The 19204-nt window shown below is 28.9% G+C and overlaps 10 protein-coding genes across 10 annotated transcripts; 6 read left to right on the forward strand and 4 right to left on the reverse strand.

Annotated features, from left to right (window-relative positions):
* Window positions 1-37: 37 nt before the first annotated feature.
* On the forward strand, window positions 38-2055 carry PNEG_02603 (ribosomal RNA small subunit methyltransferase B; the record flags this gene model as incomplete). Its single annotated transcript, XM_007876426.2, has 6 exons — window positions 38-499; window positions 548-817; window positions 857-1034; window positions 1081-1451; window positions 1495-1793; window positions 1839-2055. 6 exons carry the CDS (start codon window positions 38-40, stop codon window positions 2053-2055), a joined length of 1797 nt encoding a protein of 598 aa, XP_007874617.1.
* Window positions 2056-2258: 203 nt separating this feature from the next.
* PNEG_02604 (60S ribosomal protein L43-B) lies at window positions 2259-2641 on the reverse strand (the record flags this gene model as incomplete). The annotated part of the gene is made up of 3 exons (XM_007876427.1): window positions 2259-2322; window positions 2369-2562; window positions 2621-2641. The coding sequence occupies 3 exons, from the start codon at window positions 2639-2641 to the stop codon at window positions 2259-2261; spliced, it is 279 nt and encodes a 92-aa protein (XP_007874618.1).
* A 104-nt stretch (window positions 2642-2745) lies between these two features.
* On the reverse strand, window positions 2746-4190 carry PNEG_02605 (hypothetical protein; the record flags this gene model as incomplete). The annotated part of the gene is made up of 5 exons (XM_007876428.1): window positions 2746-3058; window positions 3099-3679; window positions 3723-3829; window positions 3873-4000; window positions 4048-4190. 5 exons carry the CDS (start codon window positions 4188-4190, stop codon window positions 2746-2748), a joined length of 1272 nt encoding a protein of 423 aa, XP_007874619.1.
* A 422-nt stretch (window positions 4191-4612) lies between these two features.
* Window positions 4613-5630, forward strand: PNEG_02606 (DNA repair protein). Its single transcript, XM_007876429.1, has 6 exons — window positions 4613-4695; window positions 4747-4863; window positions 4911-5071; window positions 5114-5132; window positions 5178-5390; window positions 5433-5630. Exons 1-6 carry the CDS (start codon window positions 4671-4673, stop codon window positions 5591-5593), a joined length of 696 nt encoding a protein of 231 aa, XP_007874620.1. The 5' UTR covers window positions 4613-4670; the 3' UTR covers window positions 5594-5630.
* Window positions 5631-5868: 238 nt separating this feature from the next.
* PNEG_02607 (hypothetical protein) lies at window positions 5869-7370 on the forward strand (the record flags this gene model as incomplete). The annotated part of the gene is made up of 8 exons (XM_007876430.1): window positions 5869-5987; window positions 6030-6094; window positions 6139-6272; window positions 6318-6397; window positions 6439-6512; window positions 6551-6922; window positions 6964-7096; window positions 7140-7370. The coding sequence occupies 8 exons, from the start codon at window positions 5869-5871 to the stop codon at window positions 7237-7239; spliced, it is 1077 nt and encodes a 358-aa protein (XP_007874621.1). The 3' UTR covers window positions 7240-7370.
* Window positions 7268-8071, reverse strand: PNEG_02608 (hypothetical protein). The gene is made up of 4 exons (XM_007876431.1): window positions 8058-8071; window positions 7837-8007; window positions 7656-7793; window positions 7268-7612 (listed from the first exon to the last, which is right to left on the reverse strand). Exons 1-4 carry the CDS (start codon window positions 8059-8061, stop codon window positions 7356-7358), a joined length of 570 nt encoding a protein of 189 aa, XP_007874622.1. The 5' UTR covers window positions 8062-8071; the 3' UTR covers window positions 7268-7355.
* Window positions 8072-8216: 145 nt separating this feature from the next.
* On the reverse strand, window positions 8217-9081 carry PNEG_04319 (hypothetical protein; the record flags this gene model as incomplete). Its single annotated transcript, XM_019757833.1, is given in 9 exon segments — window positions 8217-8239; window positions 8282-8294; window positions 8401-8412; window positions 8481-8534; window positions 8550-8589; window positions 8716-8739; window positions 8788-8831; window positions 8882-8958; window positions 9069-9081. 9 exon segments carry the CDS (start codon window positions 9079-9081, stop codon window positions 8217-8219), a joined length of 300 nt encoding a protein of 99 aa, XP_019613352.1.
* A 124-nt stretch (window positions 9082-9205) lies between these two features.
* Window positions 9206-10516, forward strand: PNEG_02609 (hypothetical protein; the record flags this gene model as incomplete). Its single annotated transcript, XM_007876432.1, has 4 exons — window positions 9206-9356; window positions 9400-9515; window positions 9562-9988; window positions 10030-10516. 4 exons carry the CDS (start codon window positions 9206-9208, stop codon window positions 10383-10385), a joined length of 1050 nt encoding a protein of 349 aa, XP_007874623.1. The 3' UTR covers window positions 10386-10516.
* A 463-nt stretch (window positions 10517-10979) lies between these two features.
* On the forward strand, window positions 10980-14903 carry PNEG_03599 (hypothetical protein; the record flags this gene model as incomplete). The annotated part of the gene is made up of 2 exons (XM_007876433.1): window positions 10980-11070; window positions 11320-14903. The coding sequence occupies 2 exons, from the start codon at window positions 10980-10982 to the stop codon at window positions 14901-14903; spliced, it is 3675 nt and encodes a 1224-aa protein (XP_007874624.1).
* Window positions 14904-15124: 221 nt separating this feature from the next.
* On the forward strand, window positions 15125-18709 carry PNEG_03600 (hypothetical protein; the record flags this gene model as incomplete). Its single annotated transcript, XM_007876434.2, has 1 exon — window positions 15125-18709. One exon carries the CDS (start codon window positions 15125-15127, stop codon window positions 18707-18709), a length of 3585 nt encoding a protein of 1194 aa, XP_007874625.2.
* Between the last annotated feature and the right edge of the window lie 495 nt (window positions 18710-19204).

The raw sequence follows: 19204 nt of genomic DNA on the forward strand, positions 1-19204 counted from the left end.
TTTATTATTCAAGAGTTAACTATAAATAGGGACAAAAATGGAGACACAGCAGCATAATAAACAGGAAGTGCCATCATTGAAAGAATTTATTAAAAAACATAAAGTTCAATATGGACATATAAGCAATAAACGCAGATTTGATGAAAAAAGTCAAATGTTTAAAAGAAAAAAAGCAAAATTAAAAAAAAAAACAATAAAAATTATAAAAGAAACTGAAAAAAATGAAAAATCATCACATAACTCAGGAAAAAATGAATCCAAACTATATTTAGAAAACGAATCATCTATTACAAATTTTAGTAACGATCATGATAATTTTAAAAATTCTAAAGATTCTTCCATTTCTGATACAGATGAACTGTATTGTTCTTTAGGTGAAGATAACAATGATTCCTATAAAGAATATATGTTTAGTGATTGTAATAATAAAAAAAGATCAGATTCAGATTCTATAATCTCTGAAAAAATGAATCTTGTATTAAATACTAAATCAAACCAAGTGAATTTCATTTGTTTATTTTATATTTGACATATTAATTCTTACAAGGAAAAGTTAATTGATAAATCAATTAATAAGGAATCATCTGTTTCTTTATCAGAAGATGAAATTAATCAAAAAAAACAAGATTACGACCATCAATTTTTAAAAACAAGAATTCAAAAAACTATTCATCTTTTAAGTAATTTTAAGAATTTTTCAGAAAAAAAACAAAGCCGATCAGAATATATAGAACAGCTTCTCGAAGATATATGTAAATATTACGGATATTCAAGATTTTTGGCAGAAAAGCTGTTTAACATGTTCAATGTTCAAGAAGTAAGTATAGTTACTTAATATTAAATCATTAATTTCTAGGCTTTTGAATTTTTTGAAGCAAATGAGGTTCCACGACCTATTACTATTAGAACTAATACATTGAAAACTACTAGACGAGACCTTGTAAATGCATTGATGAATAGAGGTGTTAATTTGGAACCTATTGAAAAATGGTCAAAAGTTGGTATACAAATATTCGAAAGTCAAGTGCCTATAGGTATTATCTTATAAGAAAATCATAACCATTTCATATTTATTTTTAGGAGCAACGCCTGAATATCTTTCAGGAAAGTACACAATTCAAACAGCTTCATCCTTTCTTCCTATTATAGCATTATCTCCACAAGTTAATGAACGAATTCTTGACATGTCCGCTGCACCTGGTGGAAAAACAACACATATTGCCGCTTTGCAAAAAAACACAGGAGTAATATTTGCTAACGACTTCTCTAAAGATAGAATAAAAAGTCTTGTAGCAAATATTCATCGCCTTGGAGTTAAAAATACAATAGTATGTAGACATGATGGAAGGGATTTCCCGAAAGTTATGGGAGGATTTGATAGAGTTTTATTGGATTCCCCGTGCAGTGGAACAGGTATAATTTCAAAAGATCAAAGTATTAAAATAAAAAAAGTATTTTTATTTTTTCTACAAAATCTAAGTCTAATTTTTTAAGACGGAAAAAGATTTTAATATTCTTTCCCACCTTCAACGCCAACTTATTTTATCAGCAATTGATTCGGTAGATGCGAATAGTAAAACGGGTGGTTATATTGTTTATTCAACATGTTCCGTAACTATTGATGAAAATGAAATGGTTATTGATTATGCTTTAAAAAAAAGACCAAATATAAAGCTGGTTGATACTGGCTTAAGTTTTGGAGTGGACGGCTTTACACGTTTTAGAGATAAAGTCTTTAATCCTAAAATGAATTTATGTAAAAGATATTATCCTCACGTTCATAACTTAGACGGGTGAAAAAATATCAATAATTATCTTTAAATGTTAATAGTATATAGTTTTTTTATAGCTAAGCTCAAAAAAATAAGCAACAAAATACCGCAAAATTTAAATGAAAACATAACTAATCATGATAAAACAATTCCACAAAGACTAGACGATAATATTAAATTTGATGAACTCGATAACATATTAATTGAAAGAAGCAGAATCAGATTACTTAAAAAAAAAGGAATTAAACCTAGAAAAGCAAACAAAAAAGACAAATCAAAATAAAAAGCCAAAACAATATTATTTATATTAATATATTATTTAATTTATTAACAAACTGAACTTTCTAGCATAGAAATAAATATTAACAATTAATATTTCATATTTAAATAAAGTATGTCTTAAAATACTAATTACAATATAATAAAACGCAATACTTTTTAAGTAAAAAATGCACTACTTATTTCTTATAATAAAAAATAGAATATCTAGATTTCAGCCATCTCACGCAATCTTCGAATAGTTGATCTAACACTAGCAGCAGCAGTAGTTCTATAAATTTCTAAATACCACATATTTTATTCAAAAAAACACTTACGAAACTGTCCACGCCCCTCCAGCAACCACCTTGGAACATCTTAAACACCTCCATATACCAACACATTTCCTTTTTACACTCTTTTTTCCACAAAAAGTACAAACATATTTAGAGTGTTGCTGAATTTCCATTTTCTTAATATCCTTTCGCAGTGATGACCCATATCGAGGCCCATATTTTCCTGTAACACCAACCTATTCTATATGTCACAAAATACCTTTCTTTGCATATAATATATATAAAAAAGCCTACCTTCTTCGTTCTTTTTGTCATTTTTTTGAAAGCTTTGAACGTCACGTTTAACGATTTTTAAAAATATCAGGGTAAAGCCCTATATTATAACATTTTAATTCTAGATTTAATATATACATATTAAATTATTTTTTTCCCAAAGGTCTAAGATTTTTAAGACATGGAAGAACCTTTATTGTAGATAAAACATATCCCATGAAAGATCTGGATACCATAAACGGATGAGTTCTGTTACTTAAGGTTTGATATTGACGATGTCGAATTTCGGAAATTATGGGAGCAAGAATATCATGTGTATTGCGTGAAGAAATATAATGAGAAGTAGCGACAAGTATTTCACGATAAGGTGAATATATAATAATAGAACAAGAGCCGGCAACAAAAGGAATGAGATGTGGTAGTATACTTGATGGATCATATGTTGAAGCAATAAAAAGTCTAAGAAATTTAAATTTAAACTTATAAATAAAAAACATACCCATCAAATTCCCCCTTATTAAGCAACTGAATATTACGCTTAAGCCGTTCATGCACTTTTTTTTTTCTTAAATATTTTTCAATATACTTTGTTTTCATTGTATTGATATCTTTATTTTCAAATTCAATTTCTTGATTACGATTTATAACATTTAGCCAATTTAAAGTTAACAAAACATCTTTCTCAATGAGTCTATCAGGAATATAATCTTGTCCAAAATATTTACAATTATCCAGATTTGGATGCTCATTAGTATGAATATACATAATTTGACCAATACAATCCATACGTTCTAATATTGAGGCCACTAATAAACCGGAAGTTTCATCTACGACGATATATTTCCCTCCAGGCTGAACATTGCCTAAATTTAAAATATATGCTATTATTTCTGCCCGTAAATCCATTATCTTTAAAAAATCTTTCATTAATATATGTTCAGAAATTTCCCATATTGTTGGAAACATAGTAGTAAATCCTTTTTGATATTTTTGGATTTTTTTACGTATGTATTTATCTTTTGCATATTCAGTTTTTTGATCATATGTTTTATGTGAAAAAACAATTTTATTTACAATATCCTATTAGTATTTAATATAAATAAAAAAAATTATCTACTCATACTTGTCCACTTAAATCTTTATTTTGTTTTAGAAGCATTATTTCATCATAAGTAAGCAGCTGATTAAAAGAATCATCCATTGTTTCTTTATTATTTGCTATTTCATCCTCTAAAAAATCATTAGAAAAAACTATAGAAAACTAGTAAGATACCTATTTCATGAATTCTATCGCTCCTCATAATTTTCAATTCTTGGTTACATATTTCATAAGTAAATCCATATGGATGACCAATAATATCATTAGTACAAAACGTGCCAAATTTACCCAGATTTATTATTCTACAATATCACTAAAGTATATTCAAAAATCTAGAAATTATACTTACGTGTTTTGTTTTACAATAATAAATTTTAATAAATTAGAAGGAAGCTTTAAGAAGATGGATGAATTTGGTAGAATAACTTCTTTTGTTGGATTCTTCTCATCAATGATAACCTCTAAATCCCCTCCATTAGTAAAAACTACCATAAATACAAAGAACTATCTTTTCCTATATTCCTATATGATCAAAATAATTTGATTTCTGAATGTATTTTTTCGATCAAAATAAATATTATAAATAACATTTATAAAAAATAGTTTTTTAAGACTATATACATGAGATTATTTCGTTATAATATTAGTAGCAATGTTTACTATAAATGATTAGGAAAGTTTTTTTCCTAGACAAATACACTACATACTTCAAATAAACCATTTATTACATCTGAACAAATAAAACGTATAGTACGTATTCATATTTAGAAAAGCTCTGTCTAATTTTGAAATTATATACAGTCCTTTTTTATTAAAAGCAATAAAAACAGTAATATCTCTTATATTTTTATAGAAAACAAACAAGCTTAATGCCAAAAGAATTTTATTAGAGCGACAAAAATTATATCAAAGAAAAAAAAAATGAAAAACCTCAAATATCAAAGAGAAAAAAATAATTAGGTATTCTTAAAAATGTCACAAAATTACGTAGAATATAGTATTTTTATTAATAAACTAATTTAATTAAATTATGACTAAATATCAATAGATTTATCGAAAATAAAGGATTACAAAGGAGGATATATTGTTGATAAAAATCCCCTTAATCAAGCTCAGGAATCTAAATTTAATCAAGGTATAAAACAAAATATTATATTCGAACCAGGTATGCATTAAAAAATGTCTTTAATTCATTCTATTTATCTATATTAGCTATTAGTCTTGACCAATCTGAGAATATTAAATGCAAAGAATGTGAAAGTGTTGAATTAGACTTTCAATTCTTAGAGATTTTTAATGCAAGAGTGTGTTATAAATGTAAAAAAGCTTTACCAGATAAATACTCTCTTTTAACAAAAACTGAATGTAAAGAAGTATATTTATACTATATAATTGTTTTATATTAATATATTTAGGACTATCTCCTTACAAATTGTAAGTTTTAAATTTTATTATAATTCATATTAAATAATTTGTAAGCTGAGCTTCATGATAAAGAAATACTTCCCCATATGCGAAAATCTAACCCTCGAAAACCAGAATGGAGTACAATGATGCTTTTTCTACGTTACCAAGTTGAAGAGTTTGCATGGAAAAAATGGGGTGGACCTGAAAAATTAGATAGGGAATGGCAACGGAGACTTAAAGAAAAAGAATTGAAAAAAGATAAAAAGCTACAAAAGAAAATTCAAGGTATAATAAAATAGTTCTAAAATATACAGATTAAAAAATTAGAGTTCAAAAAACATACTAGAACAACACACTATATTGAAAGGATTAAAGGAAAACAAACAAAACATATACATAATTTTTCATCACCTATTATAGATTCTTCCACGGGATTGACAATAAAAAAATGTTCTTGTGGATTCGAAGCCGAAGAAATATTAATGTAATTTATTAAAATATTTCATCTAAATTTTATTACATACACAATATTATAGCATAGTACATTCTTTTTCTAAAGCTGTATTTATTTAGGATTATATAATTTTTAAAATTGTTTATGTTAATGTTTTTTTAATTTTCTATTTTTTAAAAAAATATTAAATCATTAATTATATATTTACAAGTAAATTCAATTAAAAAAGTTAATTTTATAAATATATTATCTTTCATTAAAAATATTTTTTGAATATTTAATTTAAATATATTTAAAAGAATTTTAAATATGGACATTGATTATGAATCTATAGTTAATGATAAACTCTCAATTCAAAATAACAAATCATACAAAGGTAAAGAAACGATAACATATAATATTAAACAAAATGATGACATACTTCCATGGTTTGTAAGATCTAAATTTATTATAGAATTAATTTTAAATAGGGTTGAAAAATATAGACCAGAAAGTCTAAAAGGAATCGTTTCTCATCAAGACATTATCCTTACCAGTAGTTATAAAGATACCTTATACGCTATGATTTATTTTTAATAGTTGAAAAATTCATTGAAAAAAATAGAATCCCTCATTTACTATTTTATGGACCTCCTGGAACAGGAAAAACATCTACAATTTTAGCATGCGCTAAAAAAATTTATGGACCAAAGTTTCGAAATCAACTTTTAGAAGTTTATTATTATAAAGTATTACATCTTAATATTAATAAGTTTTAGCTAAATGCCTCTAATGAAAGAGGAATTGATGTAGTTAGAGAGCAAATCAAAAACTTTGCAAGTACAAAACAAATATTTAAGTTGTACTTTTACTTTTTTAAGCAAAAATTGATATAAATAGCTCAGGATTTAAGCTTATTATTCTTGATGAAGCAGATGCTATGACCTTAGCTGCTCAAAATGCACTGAGAAGAGGTAGTATAATTTTTTTATTAACTCATTAAAAAGTAAAGTTATTGAAAAATATACCAAAAATGTACGATTTTGTATAATATGTAATTATGTCAACAAAATTTCTCCTGCAATTCAATCGCGTTGTACACGATTTAGATTTCAACCTCTTGCTTCAAAGGAAATTCATTCTAGACTTAATTATGTTATTGAAAAAGAAAATATTAATATTAGTGAAAAAGGAAAGACTGCTTTAGTAAACCTTACTCATGGAGATATGAGAAAAGGGTTAAATATTTTACAGGCATGCCATGCAGCTTATGATTTTATTGATGAAGATGCAATATATAATTGTCTTGGAAATCCTCATCCCGAAATCATTGAATTAATGGTAAAAAGCATATTAAACGACGAACTTTTAAATTGCTTAAATAGTATATTGTTTTTTAATTATGATTTTGTTAATAATTATTAGCTATTACAAGACTTAAAACCGAAAGAGGATTAGCATTATTAGATATAATAACTAGAGTACATGAAACTCTTGACGAACTTGAACTACCAGTAAATGTACAAAGTCATATACTGGATAGTCTTGCTACAATTGAGTAAAATTAGATCTACTCGATTATCTTTTTCTAATTAAAACAGATATCGTTTATCAAGTGGAGCATCTGAAAAAATTCAATTATCAGCTATGATAGGAAGTATTAAGATGGCAGTAGATTTAGCTGAAAAAATGAAAAAATAAGTATTATTATAAAAATGCTTTACAATATTAGGATATATTATGTTTCATTTTTTTAATATAATCATAATATTTACATCCATAAATATTATGCAGATTGTATTTAACAATTATAAAATTTACTCTTCTTTTGCTCCAACTCCAGCTTTCTCAGCCTGCTCAATACTTTTCTTGTCTGTTTTAATATCATCTCCTAAAGAAACACCGAAAAATCCTTGTGGTTTCTTAAAAGGTCTTTTAAGTTCTCCAGACGCAGATTTTTTCCACAGATGTAGCTGCACAATCTTTCCTTCTAATACTGTTTTAAGAGGCAAAATAGACTGTACAAGAAGAGGCTGAGAAAATTTAAAGTATAAGTGCATCACCGCTATCATACCTTCAATCAATTAATTTATGAAAAAACATACGGTTTAATTTACAAGCTCCTATAAAGGATTGCTTTATAGCCTTTTTCAACTCAATAGTATCATATTCCCTAACTGTGGTTACAACAAGTTGTTGTTCAGACTGACCGCTCATAGAAGTAGAAGATTTAATATATTTTAAAGTAGTAAGATCTGTAGTTAATTAAATGATTAAAAATAATAAAATAGAATTCACCATTTTTCCTTCGGATAGAAATATAACATAAATAATAAGTCAACGCGATAATTACATTTGAAGCAATACAAAGACATCTAATATAAAATAAAACTTCAGGATCATCAAAATTTATTTTTTTTGAAATCTGCATTGCGCCTAAAATTATTATAAGATTTGTAATTTGAGGACCTAAAGAATCCATATTAACATCATAGAATAATATACTAAAATTAAGATACTCATTTTTATAAAAATTTACAAAATTATTTATTACTATACTTTTACCCTAACCTCAGTTTTTATCGATCGTAAAATTTTATTATAATTTACATTTTCAATAAACATTTATTGCCTTATATTTCATGACTTACTACAATCAAATTCATGAATCATCATATTTAAATATTAACATGCGAATTCACTTTCATTTTAAAATATATTTTTTTTATGGCAAACACTAAACTTATAAGCATAAACTTTATATATTTCCTTACAAAACATTATCTATTTTACATTCTAATCTTATTGTTTTTAATATGTAGATATTTTTAATTTTTTTATAAATAATTCATTCATTATAACGATACATGATTTCTATTTATTTTTTTAAACAATAATAATTGTATTATATAATTAATATTAAAATTTTTTTCAGCAATGACTTTTTTTATCATTGTTATAATTTTTCTCATAATTTCTGCAACTAATCTTAATACCTAAATATAATAAACAAAAATTTTCTTTGTAATTTTTAAAGCTATTTGGTAATTCCTAAACTTTTAAAATTTTAATATTAGTCTGTTCTAAAATGAAAATAATTGTTTACAAATATGAAATATCATAAAATCAAAATTAAAAAATTCAGAGCTAAAATATCAATACTAAAATATTATTTACACATTTACGGTTAATAGTGTCATACTAATTCTTTATTTTATTAATTTATAAACTTTTTAATTCTAATTTTACGTTTTATTTTTTAAAGTCTTTTTTCGGAAAATTTGATTATTAAACTAATTTCATTTGATCATTCATGAAAAAAAAATTGTTGATATATTAAAACATACTTTAAAGCTTTTAATAAAAAAAATGGAGGAAATATTAGCTGATATAAAAATATTAATATGTAATAATGTGTTTCTATATATTATATATATATAATATATATAATATATATAATATAATATATATATATTATATTATATATATTATATATATATATTCATTTTTTTCCACGAATATTTTATTACTTAATTTAGTCATAAGTTCACAGAATATTTAAATTTTAGATCCTTTTTAGTTTTAAAATTATATAAAACCTATAAAGTATTATAAATTCATTACGTAAATATATACATATACTGCTTATTAAATTATTTAACAGAAAATGCAAAATAGGTTTATTCTATATCATGGAAGCCATGGGCGTTCTAATAATGTCAACATTTCAGATGTGTGTAAGTTTGAAGAAATTAGTCAAGTAAGTCCAATTCTTAAAATATCATCGATTTTTGTAATTTTATTATTTTCATCCGTTGGTAAATGAGATTATAAAAGATATTCTTTTGTTCTAATTTTTAGGCGTTTTTTTCCCGCTATGTTCATATAGGATCAGATTTTTAAGAGTATCCGAATCATTACATTTATTTGTAAAGCATTTAGGTAGCGGTGTTATTATTGGGACAGCACTTATTCACGTAATTGATTGGGTAATATATATATATGTATATAATTTATTTTTAGTTACTCGAACCTGGTATCGAGAATTTAAGATTTTCTCCATGCCTCGTCGGCATATGGAAAGAATATGATTTTTCTGCAGTACTAATTATGGCCGGAATAATTGCCATATTTTCATTGAAAGTATTTTCTTTAAGATATATTGATTCAAAATATTTTGAAAAATATTCATATCCTACATTACCATTCCATAAGCATGCTCCTGATAATGATAAGGATCCTCTGGATACTCAAAAGGACTTGTCGAATGATATAGAAAAAGATAAATTTCAGAAACAGGTCCCGGAGAAATATACTAAAAAGGAAAATCTAATAACGATATTTATGCTTGAGCTTGGAATTATTTTTCACTCTGTTATTATTGGTCTTACTATAGCAGCTACGGGGAAAGAGAGATTTTTAACTCTTTACATTGTGTTGATTTTCCATCGTAAGAATTTCTTTAAATTATGACACTATCTAAATTTATAGAAATGTTTGAGGGTCTCAGTCTCGGTTCTCGAATATTTGATTTTATTCACTATAATATGGTCTGTAGTTTTTTTTTTGCAGTTATTTATGCTATATCAACACCTGTTTCTATTGCCATTGGTTTTTTAGTTAAAGGTGCGAATAATCTGCAATCATCTACTGCTGTAGTTATTTCTGGAGTTCTCAACTGTCTCTCTGGAGGAATATTATTATATACAGTAATAGCAGATCTTCTTGTATATGATTTTATTTTTAGGCCAGAGCTTCGAGATGGAAAATTAGGAAAATTGTTATATGCAATTTTTTGTATTGTATTAGGTTTTGGCGTTATGGCTATTACAGGAAGATGGGTTTAGAGTCAAACCATATAGATATATGTCTATTTGGATTAAGTCATCTAAATCCTAATCTATTGATTCAAGAATTTTCAATTTAACTCAATAAACATATATTAATTTCATAATAGAATCTAAGATAGTTAACCCTAAAAATTACAAGATAAATTATAAATGCTTTTTAAAAAAATAGAATAATTTTTTCTTGAAATTTTGAAGAAAAATGTTTTAAACAGAGAAAAATCTAAGAAAAATCTGATTATTTACGAGTCAAATGTCTTTTAAATATATTTTATTAGACAAACTAAATGATTATAATTACAGAAAAGATATCCGAAAATATTAAAAAAATAAGCATTCTAGGAAAAGACTACTATAAATATAATTACATGTTAAAAATAAAATAATTGATTTTAAAAACTTTGATTTTTTAAAATATTTTTTGATCTTCATTATTTAAATTAAGGATTAACCTTACGTTTTCGGCATCTCGTTAATTTTTTTCAGAATCCGATATATAAAGTTTACGATTTACGACTATTTTCTCCTTAACATTTATTCTGACAAATAGATATTGTTTTTTTTATATTTCTATTTCTTTCTGATCTATAATCAATGAGAAGTACATCTTTTACGTTTCTTGTATATTTAGGTTGCATTTTGGTAGCCGCTCTAGAAAATGCAATATCGAACATAAATAAACAAGGTAAGCTTTTTTAAAAATTTAAGTAGTTATGATTCATTTTCCCATTTTCATTTTTTTTTTCTAGAAAGAGTATTTAAACAAGATTTAACTAAAAAAGCATTCAAAGTGAAATAAAAATGATATTTTAGTTAATTTTAACTGTTTATGTAAAATCTTTTTATCACTTTATTGCTTTTTAATTTAGATCTATACTTTATTCATCTAACATCATATTTTTCTTTTTTTGAGCATTTACTTATTTTTTTCCAGAACTTCAAGTGATAGAGTTATTTGAAAATGAAAAATTATTAGGATCGGAAAAGATAAGAGGCTCTAAAGGCATTTGGAATCCTAGAATTAATAAGGATTCTTATATGGATTACTTTGAAAATCATCCGGGAGTTGATTATTTTAGAAAAGATGATTATGAGAATTTTTTTCCTGAAGGCTATCCTCAAGATAATCAATGGGTTGAGGAAATTACCCAGAAAAGGGCAGTGACGGCACAGCTGGTTAAGAGACAAGCACCAGGACAAGCAGCAGGAAATGATGAGATTAAGGAGGAACAGGTTTTGGGTTTAATTGTGAAGAACGAATATAAAAATGATGATAATTGCAAGAAAAAGCTCAAAGAATATTGTGAGGAATTGGAGAAAATAGATGGAAAATTAGAGAATGTGGATTCTAAAGTTAAGGGACTTTGTAATGATAAAGAAAAAAAATGTCAAGATCTGAAACAGAAGATTCAAAACGAATTGAATAATTTTAAAACAGAACTTGAAAATGCATTGAAAAACCTAACAGATGAAAAATGTAGAAAATGTGAAGAAAAATGTGTATTATTAGAAGAAGCAGATCCAACTAATCTTAAAGACAACTGCGTTAAGTTGAGAGATAGATGTTATAAACAGAGGCGTCATGGAGTAGCAAAAGAAATTCTTTTAAGAGCTCTTAACGGGAAAGTTACTGATATAAATGAATGCGAAGGAAAAATAAAAGGAGTTTGTCAAGAATTAAGTGGATATAGTGATGAATTAATGTTTTCATGTTTTAATGCATATACGACATGTGAATACCTTGGAGGGAATCATACAGATAATTGTAAACCTTTAGAGACGGAACTTAAAGATAATGAATTAATGGAAAAATGCCAAGAATATCTTAAAAAGTGTTATTTTTATGGATCAAGTTGTAAGAATGCAAAATGTGATAATATTGAAAAGAAATGTGAGGAAAAAGGGATTCGATACAGAAGTCCAAAATTAGATTTTAGTCCAATTCTACATAAACCAAAATTGATGGAAAGGATTGAAATGGAAAATCTTTATAAAGAAGAGGAAGCTAAGGGAATTATTATTGGAAGACCAAAAGAAAAAAGCTTTGAAACTGTACTGTTATTGTTGAGTGAAGGAAAAAACAATAAACTAGAAGAAAAATGCAAAAATGTCATAGGAAATTGTGAAGCATTTAAATATCTAGATATTATGTTGGAAAATTCATGCAGAGAAGCAAGTAAAAAAAAAGAAGAAAAATGCAAAGAAATACCAAATGTAAAAAAAAAATGTCTAAATTTTAAAATAAAGTTATATACAAAAGGTATGTCTACGGAATTTGAAGAAAATAAAGATTCAGGACTTTTTTCATGGAGAGAACTTCAAAAATCGCTTAGTAGGGAAGATTGTATAGAACTTGAGTCAGAATGTTTTTATTTAGAAAATGTATGTACGAATAAAATTGAGAACGCATGTAAAAACGTAAGAGCAACATGTTATAAAAAGGGACAAGATAGAGCGTTGGGTAAATACTTTGAAAGTGGATTAAAAAATCTTAGATATTTAAATTTTACTGGTAAAAAGTCTGAATGTCAAAAATTAGTAAGAGATAAATGTAAAAAAGTTAATGGGGATAGAAAATACATGAAAAAGTGTCTTCACCCAGAAGAACTATGTTTAGAACTTTTAGATGATATTTCTGTTCAGTCAAAAGAATTAGGAGAAACTTTGGATAATGTACGAGACTTACCAGGAAAAAAGGATTGTGTGGAACTAAAGAAGAGGTGTGATTATCTTAGAAACAATTCACGTTTAAGTGATAAGAAATGTGCTACATTGGATAGACAGTGTAGATATTTAGGAGTTATGGAAGAAATGAGAAAAAGATTTTTAAAAAGAAAAGATGATTCATTAAAAACTTCGAAAAATTGTATAGATGCGTTGAAGGAAGAATGTAAGGGATTGTCTAAAGAGGAAAAAAATCCATTTAGTATTTTATGTGCTTTACCAGAAGAAACATGTGAATTTATGATAGCAAAAACGAATATTGAATGTTTTACTTTTAAAGATAGGACGGAAAATATTCTGAAAAATAATAATAAAAATAAGAATTTGGTTAAGAGACTTTGTCTATCGTGGTCTTTATATTCTGATGAATATATGGAAATTTGTTCAAAAATCTTGGAGGAAAAGACAAATGGTAAGGAATCCCTTCAAGAACTGAAAAAGAACTGTGATCCATTCTGGAAGGAGTTGGAATTGGAGAAGGACTTGATGCATGAATTGAAAGGTAATTTAGGTAAAGATGATGAATGTAAAGAAGCATTGAAAAAGCATTGTACTGAGCAGAAAAATCAGACGAATCAGAAATTCAATAGTTTTTGTAATACTGATAAAGATAATGGTGTTGAGGAAAAAGTTTGCAAAAAGTTGGTTGAAGAAGTAAAAAGAAAATGTCCAACCTTAAAAAATGAACTGGTTAAAGAGAAAGATGAATTAAAGGAAAAGAAAGATGAATACGAAAAGGTGAAACAGGAATCAGAAAAATTTGCAAAGGAAGCTAAGTTACTATTATCAAGACTTGAACAAGATGGACAAGGTGGAGGATCAAAGGTGCAGGATAACAGTGCTCCTAAACCAGTGGACCCAGCAGCACCAGTAGCACCAGTAGCACCAGTAGCACCAGTAGCACCAGGAACACCAGGAGGAACACCAGGAGCACCATCAACACCAGGAACACCAGGAGCACCATCAACACCAGGAGCACCAGGAGCACCATCAACACCATCAACACCACCAGCACCAGCAGGGCCAGCAGGGCCATCAGGAGGAACACCAGCAGGGCCACCAGCAGGGCCACCAGCAGGGCCACCAGCACCAGGGGGATCAACACCAAGTGGAACGACAAACACGAGTAATGTTATACTTGTTCGGAGAACATTTGTAAGTGGAGAAGTATCAGAAGCAGAAAAAAAGGCATTTGTTGCAACGGCGAGAGCATTAGAATTGTATTTAGGATTGAAAGAGAAATGTAAAACTTTGAAAGGAGACTGCGGGTATAGAAAGGATTGCCCGGATTGTGATACGGTCTGTAAAGAAATAGACAAGTTGTGTGAAGAAATAGAAGGATTAAAAATTATATCGCATCCTACGGCGACATTAACGACAATACAGGCAACGACAAAGACAGCAACGACAACGACGACAACGACAATGACGACAACGGCGACGACGACGGCAACGGCGACGGAGACAACGGCGACAACGACGACAGAGTCGATAGATGGAGAGAAGGTAACAGAACAATGTACATTAGTTCGGACGACAGATACATGGGTGACGAGTACATCGTTGCATACGAGTACGATGACAAGTACATCTACAGTGACATCTACAGTGACATTGACGTCGATGCGAAAATGCAAACCTACGAGATGTACAAGTGATTCAAGTAAAGAAACAGAAACACAAAAAGAGGAAAAGGAAGAGGAAGAAGTGAAATCAAATGAGGGGATGAAAATGAGAGTTCCAGAGATAGTAAAAATAATATTATTGGGAGTGATGGTTATAGGAATGTTATAAAATGAATAAAAAAAGCCATTAGAATGAAAGTCTGCATATATCTATTGTTTATATATAATATATAAGATGTAGAAGAATGATGTATAAATTTTTAATAAAGCATCAAGAATCGCGAATTGAAATTTTGATTATTTTACCCCGCAATTTTACCCTCACAATTTTTTACCCCGCAATTTTGCTTTATAGGGTAAAGTCCAAGCTTATCATAAAAAATTAAGGAAATGTATGCTTATCATAAAAAAATTAAAATGTATGGTTATTTTGAAAGAATTATTTCAAGATTTAGATTTGATTCACCCAGTCATATGCTACTCAGGGACAAGCGATGGGTAGAGGAAGTCGCCCAGAAAGAGGCGGCGATGGCACAGCCGGTTAAGAGGCAAGCAGCAGGACAAGCAGCAGGAAATGATGAGATTAAGGAGGAACAGGTTTTGGGTTTAATTGTGAAGAAGGAATATAATGATGATGCTAAATGCAAGAAAAAGCTCGAAGAATATTGTGCTGAATTGAAGAAAATAGATGGAGAATTAAAGAATGTGGATGTCAAAGTTAAGGGACTTTGTGAAAATGGAAAACAAGAAGAAAAATGCAAAAACCTGAAAAATAAAGTTAAAAAAGAATTGGATGATTTCAAAACAGAAGTTGAAGAAGCATTGAAAAACCTAACAGATGAAAAGTGTAAAAAATGTGAAGAAAAATGTGTATTATTAGAAGAAGCAGATCCAACTAATCTTGAAGAGAAATGCGTTAAGTTGAGAGATAGATGTTATGGACAGAGACGTCGAGAAGTGACAAAAGAAATTCTTTTAAGAGCTCTTAAAGGGAAGGTTAATGATACAAATGAATGTAAAAAAAAAATGAAAGAAATTTGTCAAGGATTAAGTGAATATAGTGATGAATTAGTGTTTTCATGTTTTAATTCAGATAAAACGTGTGAATACCTTGGAAAGAATCATGGAGATAATTGTAAGCCTTTAGAGAAGGAACTTGAAGATAAAGAATTAGTGGAAAAATGTCAAGAATATCTTGAAAAGTGTTATTTCTATGGATCAAGTTGTAGTAATTCAAAATGTAAAGAGTCTAAGGAAAAATGTAAGGGAAAAGGGATTGTATATGAAGGACCAAAATTAGATTTTAGTCCTGTTGGAGAAAAACCAAGATTTCCGGAAAAGATTGAAGTGGAAAATCTTTATAAAAAAGAAGAAGCTAAGGGAATTATTGTTGGAAAACCAAAATATAAGACGTTGCAAGATCTAATATTATTGTTGATCAAAGGAAGGACTGAAAAAGATAATAAAGAAAAATGCAAAGAAGCGTTAAAAGGTTGTGAATTTTTTAAACACCTAGATTATGAATTAGAAGAATTATGTGAAGATAAAGATAAAGATAAAGAGAATAAATGCAAAGAATTAGTAGAAGTAGAAGATAAATGTACGAATTTTAAATTAGAACTTTATCTGAAAGGATTGTCTACGGAATTTGAAAAAGATAAAGAATCAGAATATTTTTCATGGGAACAGGTATCAAAATTGGTTAGTAGGGAAGATTGTAGAAAGTTTGAATCAGAATGTTTCCATTTAGAAAGTGTATGTACGAATAAAATTGAAAAAGCATGTGAAAATGTAAGAGTAGCATGCTATAAAAAGGGACAAGATAGGATGTTGAATAGATACTTTCAAGAAGGATTGAAAGGGCTTATTGGTAATTTAGGATTGGCTGATGAGAATCTTAAAGAATGTCAAAAATCGGTAGTAGGTAATTATACAAAACTTAAGAAGGATAGAAGATACTTTGCAAAGTGTCATCGACCGACTGAACTATGTTATGAACTTTTAGATGATGTAATTCTTCAATCGGAAGAATTAGAAGTAGTTTTAAATTTGAGAAGAGATTTTCCAAGAAAGGAAGATTGTGTAGAATTGAAGAAGAAGTGCGAAGATCTTGAAAGTGATTCATATTTGAATCATGAGAAATGTGATACACTGAATAGACGATGTGAATATTTAAAAGTTACAGAAGAATTGAGAAAAAGATTATTAAAAAGAGGAGATGATGCATTAAGAACTCAAGGAAATTGTACGGCAGTATTAAAGAAAGAATGTGAGGAATTATCTAGAAGAGGAAAGGATGAGTTTAGTGTTTCATGTGCTTTACGAGAAGAAACATGTAGTTTTATGGTAGAACAAACAGAAAATGAGTGTCTTTTTTTAGAAAATAACATGGACAATGGAAAAATTCTAAATAAAATTGAAAATGGAAATGAAACATTGGTTGAAGAACTCTGCACGTTGTTTGATCCATATTGTCATCAATATATAGAAAATTGTCCAGATAGGTTGAAAAAAGAAAAAAATTCCAATAAGAATGGAGTCTGTTTACAACTGGAAGAGAAATGCAAGCCATTCTTTGAAAAGTTAAAATTGGAGAATGAGTTGACGCATGAATTGAAAGGTAGTTTAAGCGATGAAACTGAATGTAAAAAAGCATTGGGAAAGCATTGTACTGAGCAGAAAGATCCGGCGAATAAGAAATTCAATAGTTTTTGTAATACTGATAAAAATAAGGATGTTGAGGAAAAAGTTTGCAAAAAGTTGGTTGAAAAAGTAAAAAGAAAATGTCCAACCTTAGAAGATAAACTGGATAAAGAGAAAGATGAATTAAAGAAGAAGAAAGATGAATACGAAAAGGTGAAACAGGAATCAGAAAAATTTACGAAGGAAGCTAAGTTAGTATTATCAAAACCTGAACAAGATGGACAAGATGGCAATGCTCCTAAACCAGGGGGACCACCGGTACAGCCACCAGTACCAGGAGGAACACCAGGAGGCGTACCAGTACCAGCACCAACACTAGCACCACCAGCACCAGTACCAGGAGGAACACCAGGAAGCGTACCAGTACCAGCACCAACACTAGCACCAGGAGCACCAGGAGCACCAGGAGCACCAGGAGCACCAGGAACACCAGGAGCACCAGGAGCACCAGGAACACCAGGAGCACCAGCAGGGCCAGCAGCACCATCAACACCACCAGCACCAGCAGGGCCAGCAGGGCCAGCAGGGCCAGCAGGGCCATCAGGAGGAACACCAGGAGCACCAGCAGGGCCACCAGCACCAGGAGGATCAACACCAAGTGGAACGACAAACACGAGTAATGTTATACTTGTTCGGAGAACATTTGTAAGTGGAGAAGTATCAGAACCAGAAAAGAAGGCATTTGTTGCAACGGCGAGAGCATTGGAATTGTATTTAGAATTGAAAGAGAAATGTAAAGGTTTGAAAGGAGACTGCGAGTTTAGAAAGGATTGCCCGAAGTGTGAAACGGTCTGTAAAGAAATAGACGAGTTGTGTGAAGGAATAGAAGGATTAAAAGTTACACCGCATCATACGGTGACATCAACGGCGACACAGACAACGACGACGACAGCAACGACAACGACGACGACGACAACAACAACAACGACGACGACGACAACGACAACGACGGCAACGACGACAGAATCGGTAGATGGAGGGAAGGTAACGGAAGAATGTACATTAGTTCAAACGACAGATACATGGGTGACGAGTACATCGTTGCATACGAGTACGTTGACAAGTACATCTACAGTGACATCAACGGTGACATTGACGTCAATGCGAAAATGCAAACCTACGAGATGTACGAGTGATTCAAGTAAAGAAACAGAAACACAAAAAGAGGAAGAGAAAGAGGAAGAAGTGAAACCGAATGAAGGAATGAAAATAAGAGTTCCGGAAATGATAAAAATCATGTTGTTGGGAGTGATTGTTATGGGAATGTTGTAAAAAGAATGAAAAAAGAGATTAGAATGAAAAAGTGCATATATCCATTGTTTATATATAATATAGAAGAAGATGTAGAAGAATGAGGTGTAGATTTTTAATCTAGAATAATGAAATAAAAATTGAGAATTGCCGTTTAATTATAGGAAAAATGGAGAAAAAAGCCCGAGAGTTAGTGGAGAATTGTTAAAGATGATAAGAAAGTTTAAAGAAGTTTTTATTAGAGATGAGATTTTGGAAGAATTTATTGAAGATGATAGATTAGGAGGGGGTTTTTATTAAATTTAAGAGATTAGAAGGAAGTTTAGAGAGATATTTATTGGAAATGAGATATTAGATAGAGATTTAGGGTTTTTTTATTAATAAAAATGATAAATGAATGTTTTGGATGATTTTATTGAAGATAGTAGATTAAAGTTTTTATTAAATTTAAGAGATTAAGTGGAAGTTTGGAGAGGATTTTATTAGAAATGAGATATTAGATGGAGATTTAGGGTT

The sequence above is a fragment of the Pneumocystis murina genome (assembly GCF_000349005.2).
Source record: "Pneumocystis murina B123 chromosome Unknown supercont1.11, whole genome shotgun sequence".
NCBI lineage: Eukaryota > Fungi > Ascomycota > Pneumocystomycetes > Pneumocystales > Pneumocystaceae > Pneumocystis > Pneumocystis murina.

Bases quoted from the DNA above. Each gene is read 5' to 3' on its own strand.
- PNEG_02606 (XM_007876429.1), top strand. From the start codon at position 4,671: ATGTCACAAAATTACGTAGAATATA. The intron at 4,696-4,746 runs GTATTTTTATTA...AAATATCAATAG, and splicing joins ACAAAATTACGTAGAATATA to ATTTATCGAAAATAAAGGAT. The intron at 5,391-5,432 runs GTATAATAAAAT...TTAAAAAATTAG, and splicing joins GCTACAAAAGAAAATTCAAG to AGTTCAAAAAACATACTAGA.
- PNEG_02608 (XM_007876431.1), bottom strand. The intron at 7,794-7,836 runs GTGAATTCTATT...AATTAACTACAG, and splicing joins TTCTATCCGAAGGAAAAATG to ATCTTACTACTTTAAAATAT. The intron at 7,613-7,655 runs GTAAATTAAACC...AATTGATTGAAG, and splicing joins GCAATCCTTTATAGGAGCTT to GTATGATAGCGGTGATGCAC.